The 12,414-nt window shown below is 51.3% G+C and overlaps 1 protein-coding gene across 1 annotated transcript; it reads right to left on the bottom strand.

The window, feature by feature from the left end:
• Window positions 1–2,006: 2,006 nt before the first annotated feature.
• SHOX (SHOX homeobox) lies at window positions 2,007–11,711 on the bottom strand. Its single transcript, XM_086740602.1, has 5 exons — window positions 11,372–11,711; window positions 8,066–8,274; window positions 3,805–3,862; window positions 3,636–3,724; window positions 2,007–2,261 (listed from the first exon to the last, which is right to left on the bottom strand). The coding sequence occupies exons 1-5, from the start codon at window positions 11,643–11,645 to the stop codon at window positions 2,016–2,018; spliced, it is 876 nt and encodes a 291-aa protein (XP_086596728.1). The 5' UTR covers window positions 11,646–11,711; the 3' UTR covers window positions 2,007–2,015.
• Window positions 11,712–12,414: the final 703 nt, after the last annotated feature.

Genomic DNA, 12,414 nt, shown 5'->3' on the forward strand with positions numbered 1-12,414 from the left:
GCTAACCTTCCATCAACACAGGCCTTGGTAACAAAGGCAACAAACAGCTATCTTGTTAGATGTAGACAAGACCAATATCTGTACCTTCCTCTCTCCTCCCCACAAAAAAAAAAAAAAATTAAAAAAAAAAAACTAATGAGAAGTGAATAGCACAAAAAGTACAAGGGGGGGGGGCAGTAAACCCAGACACTTTGATAATATAATTTATAGGATTTCCCTACTCCCCATCCTTTCCGGATTTACACTAGTTATTTTGCTTAAGCGCTAGCTTAAGACTTGGTGTCTAAATCACAGGCAAAAATTATAACGGCCAAATATTGAACTTGTCCACCTCTACAAAACACTTCCATGGGTTGTTTTTTTTTTTTTTTTTTGATTTTTTTTTTCTTTACTTAAAATGATTGCGAAAGCGTCATACAGACTTTTCGGCTTACTTCCCGGAAATATGGCACATTAACTCGACTAGAAATCGTGGCATCTACCTTTTCCCATGTGTGATACACATAACTTTATCCGTTCGTAGAAGACTCAGACTGTCATTTTGGCAAGGAGCTGCAATGCACCAGTCTGAGCATAAAGGACTTAAGTTATGGTTCTTGCAGAATCGGTTATTAACAGAATAAGTACGGCTATTTTTTTTTAATCTATAATATTTACAGTATTGCACTTTACTGCACTTAATTGCATTTCACTAAAATTAATGCTGCATCAGTATTATGCCTTAAAACCATATGTCCATCTTTGTTGTATAAGTCAATCTCTCTACATCCTGTAAAACAGCGGGATTTTGATTCAAAGATCCAGACATTTGGAAAGCAAAACAACAAAAAAAAAAAATTAGAAAAATTGACCTGTTTCTATGGCACAATGCATTTCATCGCATTCAGGTGATTCTGGCAAAACAGGTGCATTTCTTATTGTTCCCATCTTTCAAGTTACACTAATGATTAGTTAATTCTAGTCTCTTTTTCTCCTTTCAAAGGACATAGCCATTTGAGACGCACTTTTTTGTTATTGCTGCTTTTTTTTTTTTTGCTTTTTTTTTTTAGGAAAGAAAAGGGAAAAAAAAAAAAACTGCCTTGCCTCAGATCTGAAATTCCACATTTAAATTCAAACCAGTTCTGCAGCAGCAGCTCCTCAGTGATGGAAGAGATTCATGGCAGTGAAATAATACTGTTGGCAACAAAGAAATGTCATCTTTAATGGAGACCAGCCCCAAGGATTTATTATTTATTATTATTACTATTTGTTTTGTTTAGTTTCCTTCTAATATATTTCTGATCTTCAAAACGTGTTTAGTTAGACACATGCACAAGGTAGCAAAACTGACAGCAGCAGATGACGTTATGCTGGAGCGATCACTTTTGCCAGGGTCAAAAATCCAAAGCGTCCCCAATGTTCACAGATTAACATGATTTAGAGATCGTTTCCTTTTTTTTTTTCGTTTTTTTTTTTTCTTTCTTTTTCTGGGTTTTTTGTTTTGTTTTGTTTTAAACTCTCCTTTCTCTCTCCTCCCACCTACTTTATCCTCCGCGGAGTCTCTGACTCGTGGGTGCGTGTTCGCTGCACGGGCGTGGGCGTGGGGGGTGGCTGCGCGGGTGCTGGCGGCGGGCGCCCCTCGCCCCGCGGCGGCCACGCGTGAGAGCGAGTCCCCACGGTGCACACGCAGCGCCAACGGCCGCCAACGGCCTCCAACGGCCGCCGGGGCCGCCCTCTTCGCCCGGCTCCCCCCGGCCGCCGAGTCCCTGGGGGCGAGGAAAGCGGCAGGAGGAGGCCGCCGCCGAGCGCTGACGGACCTCGGGAAGGGGGAAAGAAACGAGGAGGGGGAGAATAAAAGACAATTTAAAAAAAAAAAAAAAAAATTAAGCAACAACAGCGGGAGAAGGCGGCAGGGCGGCCTGGGGCGGGGGTGAGAGCGGCGGGCCGTGCGGGCCGCACACGCACACACAGGCCCGGGGCGTGGTGGGATGGGGTTGGGGGGCGGGGGGGGGGGGGGGCGTCTCGGCCGAAGCGTGTCAGAGCCCCAGGGCCTCGGCGTGCTTGCGGGCCTTCAGCCGCAGGTCGGCGATGCTGGAGTTCTTGCTGTTGCTCTTGGCGGCGGCGGCCACCACGGCGGCGGCGGAGGCGGACTCCGCCAGGGAGGCGATGGGCAGCCCGAAGGGCGGCGGCGGGAACATCAGGTAGGGCGCGTGGGCCGCCAGGTGGGGGTGCAGGTGCGGGTGCGCGTGGGCCACGCCCTCCAGCTGCAGCTGCGCCTGGACCTGGGCGGCGGCGGCAGAGGAGACAGGCGCGGCGTCAGCCCCGCGGCGTCCGAAACGGGCACCAGACCCCTCCTACCCCCCCAACCCCCCCCCCCCACCGCCGCCCCACGACCCCGACGGCTCGGAGCCCAACTTGGCTGCCGAGCCCCCCCCCCCCCCCCCCCCCGCAAATCTCCGCTCTGCTCTTACCTAGAGGTGTACCTAACCCTCCCGGTGTTTAAAAAGTAAAAAGTATATAAAAAAAAAAAAAAGATACGCAGCCCAACGCACGGGCGCCAACAAGTGCTAAATAGCTAATTTTTTTTTCTACATGTATATATATATATTTTTTTTTTTTTCAGGGATGTTTATTGATACCCTTTGGCCGCGGGTCCCTCGTACACCGGGTCGGTGTTTGCTTTGGAGCCTTCCCGACCTACACAAACACCTTGGGTTGACTGAGAGATTTCAGCTCCGGGTAGGTTCGGGAAAAGGGGGGGTGGAAGAGTTTATTTATGTATTTAATTATTTCGGTCCAAATATGTCTTTTTAAAAATCAATACAATTAATCTGTCGGCTCCACGTGTCTCTGAGAGGGAGAAGGTAGCGGAGGGTCCCTTTGGGCTGCGAAAAATCGATTCCCTCCGATTAATTGACCGAAAAAAAAAAAAAAAAAAAAAGGGGGGGGGGCGGGGAGTTACAACCGGCGGCTGGAAGCGGGACGGAATTCCATCCCCCTTCTCCCGGTTTCCCCCGGGGGCCTTTGCCTGTGGAAAAGGCCGGGCCTCGACAGCTCGCCGGGGAAGGAGGGGGAGAGCGACAGGGCCAGAGGCCACAGAGTTTTGGGGTTGTTGTTTTTGTTTGTTTGTTTGGGGGTTTTTTTTGTTTGTTTGTTTTTTTTTCCCCCTCACTGTTTCGCCTACGCATGGTAGACCCTCCTCTCCCACTGCCTCCGGGCGAAGACTGACATCCCCCCCTTCTCCCCGCTCCCTGGGCCGCTCGGTCCCCGCGGCGTTTTCCCGGTCGCCCCCCGGGCCCTCCCCGCCCCCGGGAGCCCAGCCCGTCTGTGCCACGTCTGCCGGCGGCCCCGGGGCCGAGTGCCAGCCCCTTGCACGAGGGAGGGAGGGAGGGGAACCGTAGCACCGGCGGGGCCTCTCTCGCCCCCCCCCCCCCCGACCCCAGCTCAGCCCACTCCCCGGGATCGAGGGGGCCTGAACTCCCGGCAGGCGGGCCGGGGGGCTGCTGCACCAAGTTTTACAGCCTGTTTTTAATACGTGCCAACTTCTGTATAAACGGCACTTGTAAACGTGTCCGGCTTCCTCCCGTGCAAACCGAACGGCGGGGGGCTCAGAGCCTCGCCGAGGGAAAAAGGAAAATAAAACTGGAGCTGACTACCTGTTGGAAAGGCATCCTTAGGGCTCCCATATTCACGTAGGGGGCCACTCTGCAAGCGTCTAAATGGCTGGCGGTTCCCAGGATCACACCTGCGGGAAGAGACGGGACCGGTGAGCGGCCAAGGTGGCCTCGGGGCTCCGCGCCCCCCGCCCGGCCCGCACCCACCCACCTTTGTGCATCTGGTTTTCCTGCTTTCGGCACTTTGCTCTCCTGTTCTGGAACCAGACCTGTGAAAAGAAAAAAACGCAAACAAAACAAACAACAAAACCCCAAAGACAACCAATAAAAAAAAAAAAACAACCACAACCAAAATGGAGGTAGACTGGGGAGCTGCTAAGACTTGTGAGGGACCCCCCCCCCCCAACTTTGTCGAAGTCTCAACCCCAGGCGGAGTGAGCCCCTCTGTGTGCTGCGGAGGAGAGGGAGGGGGGACACAGTTTGGGGAGCGGAGTCCCGCTCTTTGGTGCGGTTTCTCAGCGGGAGCTGAACCACGGAGATCAGAAGCGCCCTCGCAGCCCAGGGCACCGGGAACCGGCCGCTTCGCCCCCACGTCCCCCCGGGCTGGCAGCTGCCGTCCTTGTGCCACCCGTCTGGAGCGAGGGGCCGCTCCCGCGAACACCTAAAACAAGCCCACACGCAGGCCGGGTGGGACCCCCTCCAGCTCCCTTTCCAGTCACACTTCGACGTGCCGGGAGCGGCTAGCGTGGGACCAGGTCCGGCTGCGGGGTCCAAAGCGACAGGACCCTCACCCGAGCTGGGCTCGGAAGCGCCGTACGACTCCGAGAAGATGCGAGATACAAAAAGGGGCTGAATCACTCCCCCTTCCCCAAGCGTTAAAAGAAAACAAAACCCGCTTCTGTAGACTTTTGGCCAGGCAAGAGCAACATCTTTGCAGGCCGGGGTGTCAGAAACGCCTGTCATCCCACCCTCCTGCCCCAATTCCAGCCTCTCGGGCTCCAGCAAGCGCACAGCTCGCAGCTGCCGCCGCGGCTCCCCTGCCCCTTTTCCAGGGACATTTCGGACCTTCGTCGCCTTCCCCCTCCCGGGATGCTTGCTCTAGCAGCTCTCCCCAAAGGATCCTCAGAGGCGCAGACCGAAATGTTTTTGCGGACCCTTATCCTTGCACCAAAACCTACCGATTATGGGCAAACATTGATTTTCACCACTGATAAAAATCCTGTCGCTGAGTAAACACCTACAGCCTTTGATGTTCTTGCACTTGCTAAGAGATCATACGGTTAATTAATACTAACTGCACTTCCTACATCAAATTTTCCCTTCAAGCTTTCTTCAATTGCCTTAATGATGGTCATTTACAACGGAGTAATTAGTGCAAAGAAAGGCTTCCAAAGGCATTAATTACCTCGGGTACCTCAGTGATTTTCTTAAGTGGGAATTGGCCCTCTTATTTGGAGCACCGTTTTGCCTGCCTAGGTAGCCGGGCAGGAGCGCCCAGCGGACAGACCGACCGACGGACGGACAGCCCTCCCCGCCCTGACCGGGCATCGCTGCCCTGAAAACGCACGGCACGGCACGATTTTTCCCTACCAGCAATAGGCAAATATTAACAACATGCAACGCTTCTCCTTTTAACCAGGCCGTTAGGGATTTACGTATTTTTAAAATACCAGCATGCAAAACGTCATCGTTGTACAGCTACAGCGACAATAATACTTTTTTTTTTTTTTTTTTACTGTTGTAAATCCTTGCAGGAAATCTCCGTGTGTGTGTTCCCCACGCCTCCCGCCCCCCCTCCTCAGGAGTATAAATTGTCAGGAGGAATTTAAGCAGCGTTTAAACAACTTCTCTTGCAAATCAGAACATCTTTCAAACAGAAATTATATTTAAATCTGGAAAACGAAGTGCCCTTTCCCTTTAGCTATGAAAAAATAAGGTTATGAGGAATAAAAGTGATGAATTAGCCATTGCGTTAAGCGATAATAAATCAGGCTTGGTGTGATTCACGATCAATTCCAATTAGTCATGAATATGCTAAGTAAAGCACAGTACACTGTTTTAGACAGTTATTTCTTCATTAAGGATCACTCAGTGATTTCTTTCACAAATGCTCTAATCTGATTTCCTTTTGATTTCCATTAGAGACAGTGAATAATGACATTTAATTTAGCCCTGCACCATAAACCCAAAGATATTTGTTGTAATTGAATTACTGCCCGCTCCTCACTATGGTCTCATAACTTTCAATTATAACCCTGACAGCTGGGTGATATGAGTTTCCAGTACAACACTAAAAATAAAAGGTTAATAAGGACTAGCTACCATAGGAGCTTCAATTTATTTACAGCAAATTTCCACACTAAATTGAAACTATATCCTTTAACAGCAAGGGACAAGCGGCTCAAATAGGAATTAGAGAACAATCCTGAAAGTATTAAGAAAAAAAAAACCTCTCCCTTTTCCCCTTTTCTCCTTTTTCTTCCCTGCTTCCATTTCTTGATGGATATCACACTCTCTGCTTAGTTCTTAATTAATTATCCATTTCTCCTCTTTTGTCTCTTGATATTTCTTTTATTTCTGGCCTTATTTTCATTCATTCAAACCTCTTTTGTAAGATGATCAAATTTATTGATTTTTTAAATCTCTCTCATAATCTCTGCCTGAATCAGTATAACTTTTTTTTTTTATGTGCTCTTTTAAGATCTGCAAGCACTTGAAGCACCAATTTTCCTTCAACTATGAACATCCTGTTAAGGTGCTGCTCAGTAATAAAGTACTTGAAAGAAAGAGTGTGGAATTCAATTACAAGTAATTTATTTTTATAGAAACAGTACATCAAGGCCTCAGAAAGATATTACAGAGCCCAAGTAAGAAGATCTGGGAAGATGACATAAGAGTTGATGTCCCCTTCAGCAAAAGTTTAATCTTTTCATTAATTTATCTGGTGTGCTTAGATCAATCTTCCAGGAGAAAGGAGGCCAGCAGCATTCTGAACCCCTGCAATACACCCTGCAAGCCCCCCCCCCCCCGCCTTCCTAAGGCGTGGGCCCGGCACCAGCCCTTGCCCAGCTCGGTTATACTGAGGGAGGCAGGAGCTGAGGGGAGAAAAGAGCCTTAAAAAAAGAAAAACAAAACAACACAAAAAAAACCCAACAACCAACAAAACAAAACAAGAAAACAAAACAAGAAAACAACCCAGCTACTCTATTTATTTCGGGAAATGCCTCCAGGAGGCAGTTGTTTGAAGAGAGATGGTCGCTCGCTCAGGCGAAGCCTTGCTGTGCAGGACCCTGCCCTTTTGGCTTCCCACCGTGGTTCAGGTTTAAGGAGGGGGGGCGAGACGACCCGTCCCCCCACTCCACCTCAGGACTGCGTTTCTTGTCATCAATGCTGTTGCCCTGGGATAGGCAGGGAGACGTCCCCCTGTGCAACTATGGGTCCCCCTGCGCACCCCCCTATCTATAGGTGGATATACACGTGCAAGTGCATTGCTCATCTCTGAAGGGTGAGGGTCGGAACGGGGGTTGGCTTGGTCACTTTTTCTTCTTGGGCTTTGGTTTGGGTCTGTTAGGCCAAGCACGGTGTTATAACCTGAGAAGGAACTTCCTTCAGGTTTCTGTGCTCTAGGCCTGCTCGGGGAGCCACAGGTTGATCTTATTAATTATTCCTAGGGTTTTCTGGTTTGAATGCGACATCTGTTTTGGGGGATGCATTCCCTAGTTGGCTTAAGGCGGGAGGGGGGTATTTTTTCCCCTCCATCAAACCGAAAATCGAATTTTAAAATCATGGGTGTGGAGGCAGCCAAACGAACGGCTCTGATGGCCCCAGAACCACAGCAACCCGGACCTCTTCTCGAGGTTTCGAAGCCTACTTCGTGTTCAGCTGTACCCGAAGCCGGACGGGAGGGGATAGGGCGACGGGGGGGAGACTCCAGCAGATGGGGTGCTATGCATTCATACGCTTGCTGCGCGAATCAGAGCCGGCACCTTTCCCCCGGCTCTGGCTAATCCCGTCCCTCAGCACCCGAACCGTCTAGCCTTATTCACAGCGATTGTTTTCTGAGCTTTTTTTTTTTTCCATAACGGCCCCATAAAAGAAGCAGAGAGGGGGGAGAAAGTGAGGATTAAGGGAGAGTTAACTGCACTTTTGCAAGGAAAACAAAATACAATAATTTTTAAAATAGCAAGTTGCTCAGTTATCAGAGATTCATCACCACTACCCTCCTCAAAAAGAAACAAAATAATAAAAATTAAACCACCTTCCTAGGAAATGCAAGGCACGGGCAGGCATTCCCAAGGCAGAATTGCTGTTTGGCGGGACAGGTACAGCGGAGTCGCAAACAGCTTCCCCGTCACGCGTGTCGCCTCGGCCTTCACCTCCCCGCTTCGGATGAAGCGGGGCACTGTGCTAGGATCCGCCGGCGGTTAGGAAGTGAGGTGAGGCCGTTTCCAGGAACAGAGCCTTTCTCTTACCTGAACCCTAGCTTCAGACAGTCCCAGCCTCTGGCTTAGTTCCTCCCTCATGAAGGCATCCGGATAGTGAGTCTCATCAAAAAGTCTTTCCAGCTCATTCAGTTGCTCTAGTGTAAAATTGGTTCGGCTTCTCCTTTGTTTGAGCTTGGTCTGTCCATCCTCATCCTCTGACTTCACATCTTCCCTCTTCTCTTTACACTCGTAGATCCCTGCCGGGAGGGGGAAGGGAGAAACGACACTGAGCCTCCCCTCGCACCTCTCCGAAGTTTCTCTTCGCAGCACCCCTCCCTCCCCAAACTCAGCGCAACCTGCGGGGGCAACTGGTAGGGTGGAGGGGGTCCGGAGCTGGGTCCGTGGAGGGAGGGAGCCGCACTGCTTTTCCTGGCTGATGCCCCATGCGAAAAGAAACTACGCATATACATATAATTTTATTTTCTTTCCAGGGGAGGAGGAAGCCGCGCCGCCGGTTGGTACGGGCAGTCCAGGGAAGGGGCCGATAGGAAAACCGCCGGCGCCCCAATACCTCCGGGCAGTGGGAAGAGGCGGGAGAAGGGGGGTTCTTCTCTGCCGTGCTGCCCCGAAGTAAAGAGGGTTATGCAAGAAACTCCCCACCTGTGTCATGGTGAAGCCACGGTGGAAATATTTGCCTCCTAAAAGAAACTTTCCATGGGCCTGAGACTGTCCGTCCCTCTCCCCCTTATCACCCCTCCTTCCCCCAAAATACCAGCTGACCTGTCCGAAACCCTCGGACCTGCGGGCTCAAGGACCCTCGGTGCCCCGCAGTTCCTCCAAAACAGCAACCCCCCCATGAAACCCAACAGGGCTCGGGGCGAGCTTGCGGCCAGAGGAGCCCCTGGGCATGTTTGTCCCAGGAGGAGGGCCAGGGGATGGGCAGCGGGGAAAAACTGTTGCTCTATTTTTGTCTTGGGGAGTCATATTTTGGCTTTATAGCTTTCTTTCCTCTTTTTTTTTTTTCCTCTCCCTCGTCCCCTTAATGCCAGGCGTCCTAAAGCATCGGCCCTCCTTTAGATCCAGCTAACGAAAACAGGAGAGGTGTTGGAGCAGGGGGCACCTCTGGGGGCTGATGCGGCCCTCCGGGATCCCCTGCCTGCCCGGGGAGCCCCGCCGGGGCGCGCATCCAGCACATGCACCGGCGGAGCCCCGGGACCGGCCCCGCTCCGCCTGCCGCCTTTGTCCTGTTTCACCTCCCGGGCGGCGGGGACGCCGCATCTGCAGGCCATCCCGAATTGGACCCGTTTTCCCTCACCAAATACATACTTTAAAAAAAAAATACATATATGTATGTATAGACATACACAAACGTGTGCATGCACATATACATTATCCTGTAAACGGAGGGGCATCCCAAAATGCAGATGACTTAACTGCAAATCCTACGTTAATCGAACGTAATAAAACGTCCCGAACGGCACCCGTGCCTAAGCAGAGCGGCGACCCGAGCCGAAGTGCTCCTTTTCCCTTCCCAAACGAAAATTCTCCCCGGCCATAATCGCTCCTCCGGGCTCCCTGTCTCCAGCTCCGGGCTGGATATCAGTTACCTAAAACTTTGGGAAGGGTCTGGCCTCCGGAATGCTGGGGTGGGGGGGCGGGGGGAGGGTGTTCGCTGGTTGGTTTTCATGGCATTTTGTTGGCTTTTCTGCTGTAAGGGGAAAAACCCTATGAAAAGAGGAGGGTGCTAAACCCAGCAAAAGCCTAGGAAGAATTGGGGGCGTCCAAAAGCTCTGTCTCCTTTCTGAGATCTGGGGCTACAGCGTGTCCGTGATCGGGATAAAATATTAACTGGCGTGTCGGTGGGACTGAAATCACACGCCGGAATCAGTTGAAATTAGACTGAAACCTGGCATGAATTTAAACTGTCACAAGCATCTCAGCTCTTTCCAACTCCTCCCTTCCATCCCCACCCCCCAGCCCCTCTCCATAGATTAGATTAGCTAAACATACAAGCCAGAATTTCGATACACAGGGAAAAGGGGGAGTAGTAGTGATTTCTTTTTTCGTTCGTTCTCATTATTTTTAGATATTTTTTTTTTCCCGCAGCATGCCCTGCTTTCATTTTTTAAAACCATCTCCTGCGCGAATGATTCCTCTAAACTGAACCTAAGCCTTTTGCAGTCTCTCGACCAGAGAAGGAAAATCAGCAGCGCTGAGCGGTACCGGCTTGCGCAGAAATACGGGTCCCCGAAAACGTGATTATACCCGGTCCTTCTGTTTGGGGAGGGGGTGAAAGAGAGAAGGATATTAAATAAGTGTTTGGGCTGTAAATTAAATTGCCTTACGCCCAATGTTATATTAAACAAGATCAAACGGTAGGAAACAGCTGAAAGACTGGTTGTTGTTTCCCAACCTATTAACCGGGTTTTATTACCCCAGGTTAGCCGGTAGCTCCCCAGGCAGGTCCACCTGTCTAGCTCGCCTAGAGACACTTTCTCAACTTTCTAATCCCCCTCTCTTTTTATTCTCTCCTTCCCCTGCCAGCCCATTGAGCGATTCTTAGCTTGCTCCGTTTTTTGTTTTTTGTTTTTGTTTTTGTTTTTTTTTTAATATAGAAATAATTATTTTCTTTTTCCCTGCTAAAAGAAAGGCCTTTGGACCTCCCAGGGCCGGCGGTCCCCGCACCCCGGGGGGATGCGGTGCTGCCTGGGCCCGGGTGAGACGGGCAGGCCGGTGCCTCTCCCCGCAGGGATGCTCGGTCTCGCCCGGGCCCGGGCAGCTCCTCGTCAGCCTGACTCCTCTCCTCCTCCTCCTCGTCGGCTGCAGCCCTTGGCTGACCGACACAAGGCAAAACGTGAGGGGAGAGCCCCCTCCACCTCCAGCCTTCTCCCAGAAGAAGCAGCAGCATCCTGACGGCCCGGAAGCAGGAAGAACAGGTCTCCTCAGGCATTAAAACTCCCCGGACAATGTTTCCTCGTACAAAAACACACAGAACAGACAAAAATGTCTGACGTCCTGCTCTGCTCCCTTCCCTTGGGCGAGCGAGCGCCTAACGCACCGGATCGATTCGGGATGCGGACGGGGGACGGGGGCTGACAGAAAAGTCCGGGGGGGGGGGGGGGGGCGGTGCGAGGACCGAAGTTGTGACTTATTTTTCACGGCTGTGTTCGCGGGCACATGTGCGTGATCTAAGGGAGGGAGGCGGCCGGAGGACGCGGGGGTCGAGCCCCTTCGCCCCGCCGGGGCAGGGGTGGCCGGTCGCCCCCCGCTGCGGAGGGTCAGGGGCGTCCAGGGAGGGGGGCTGGGGCCCGAGGCGAGGGGCGAGGGGCGGCGGCCCCCTGGCCCCGCTCTTACCTTCCGCCGTCCTGCCCGTGCCGAACTCCTTCAGCTTATCCTTGTCGCTCTCTACGTGGTCCTTGAAAAGATGCACCGGGCAGTGGTTGCTGCCTTCGGTCATGTCCTGCAGGTTGGAGTCAGAGTTTCCAAGCTCCCTAGAGCGAGCCAAGCCACTCTCCAAAACTTCCCTGTACGTGATCGTCTCCTTCTTGTTGCTGCTGCCACCGCCGCTGCTGCTCTCTTTGCTTTTCTGGTCAAAAGATTTGGATACAAAAGCCGTAAGTTCTTCCATGGCTGCCCGGTGATCTTTTATCCACAGAGATCCGCTCGTTTTCGCTGGGAGATGTGGCCCCGTCCTCCGCCCGCTGGTTTCGCACGTAGAAGATGGGCTGTATAGGGTTAGATCACTCCTGCTGTTATTTATGCCTTTCAATTTGAGATCACACTATTTATACATGGCTACCTCCGCCCAACCCCCAGCTCTCCCTGTCTCCAGCAATTACTGACTGCTCCATAGTCGCAGGCGGACTCCCAGCAGCGATCTCCCCCCACCTCAAGTCCAGCAATTGGCTTTCTTTTCATTTCATCACTCTTTGGCATCTTTGCACCTTGATTTAGGGAGGCAGAGAGAGGCACAAGCGAAAAAGAGGGGGAGAGAGAGAGAGAGGAATAAAAGACGGGAGGAGGTGGGGTGGGGGGGGAAGGGAGGGGAAAACGTGAAAATAGGTATCTGCGTTTTGTAAACGGGGTTGCAGAAATGAAAGTCGAGGAAGACTTAATTGATTGTAAGGACATCCTGTGCGTGGCAACATCGTGAGTAAAAACGGACCCACAGCTGAGCAAATAACTGTGCTCCTGCAATTAAGTATATCGCTGTCAAGAGGAACAGAAAATGATTGTTCAATAATAATAAAAAAAAGGTAATGAAGAAAAAGCCGGAGATGTGCGTTTGTTGTAATTATTGGAATTTCTACCTGATTTGTTATTTAGCTAATTTCGCTTAATGAAATGGGTCGAAATAATCAGCGACCCAACAATGCTGGTTTGCAAGTGTTGCCTGT

This window comes from Chlamydotis macqueenii, chromosome 1, assembly GCF_036417535.1.
Source record: "Chlamydotis macqueenii isolate bChlMac1 chromosome 1, bChlMac1.mat, whole genome shotgun sequence".
NCBI classification, from domain to species: domain Eukaryota; kingdom Metazoa; phylum Chordata; class Aves; order Otidiformes; family Otididae; genus Chlamydotis; species Chlamydotis macqueenii.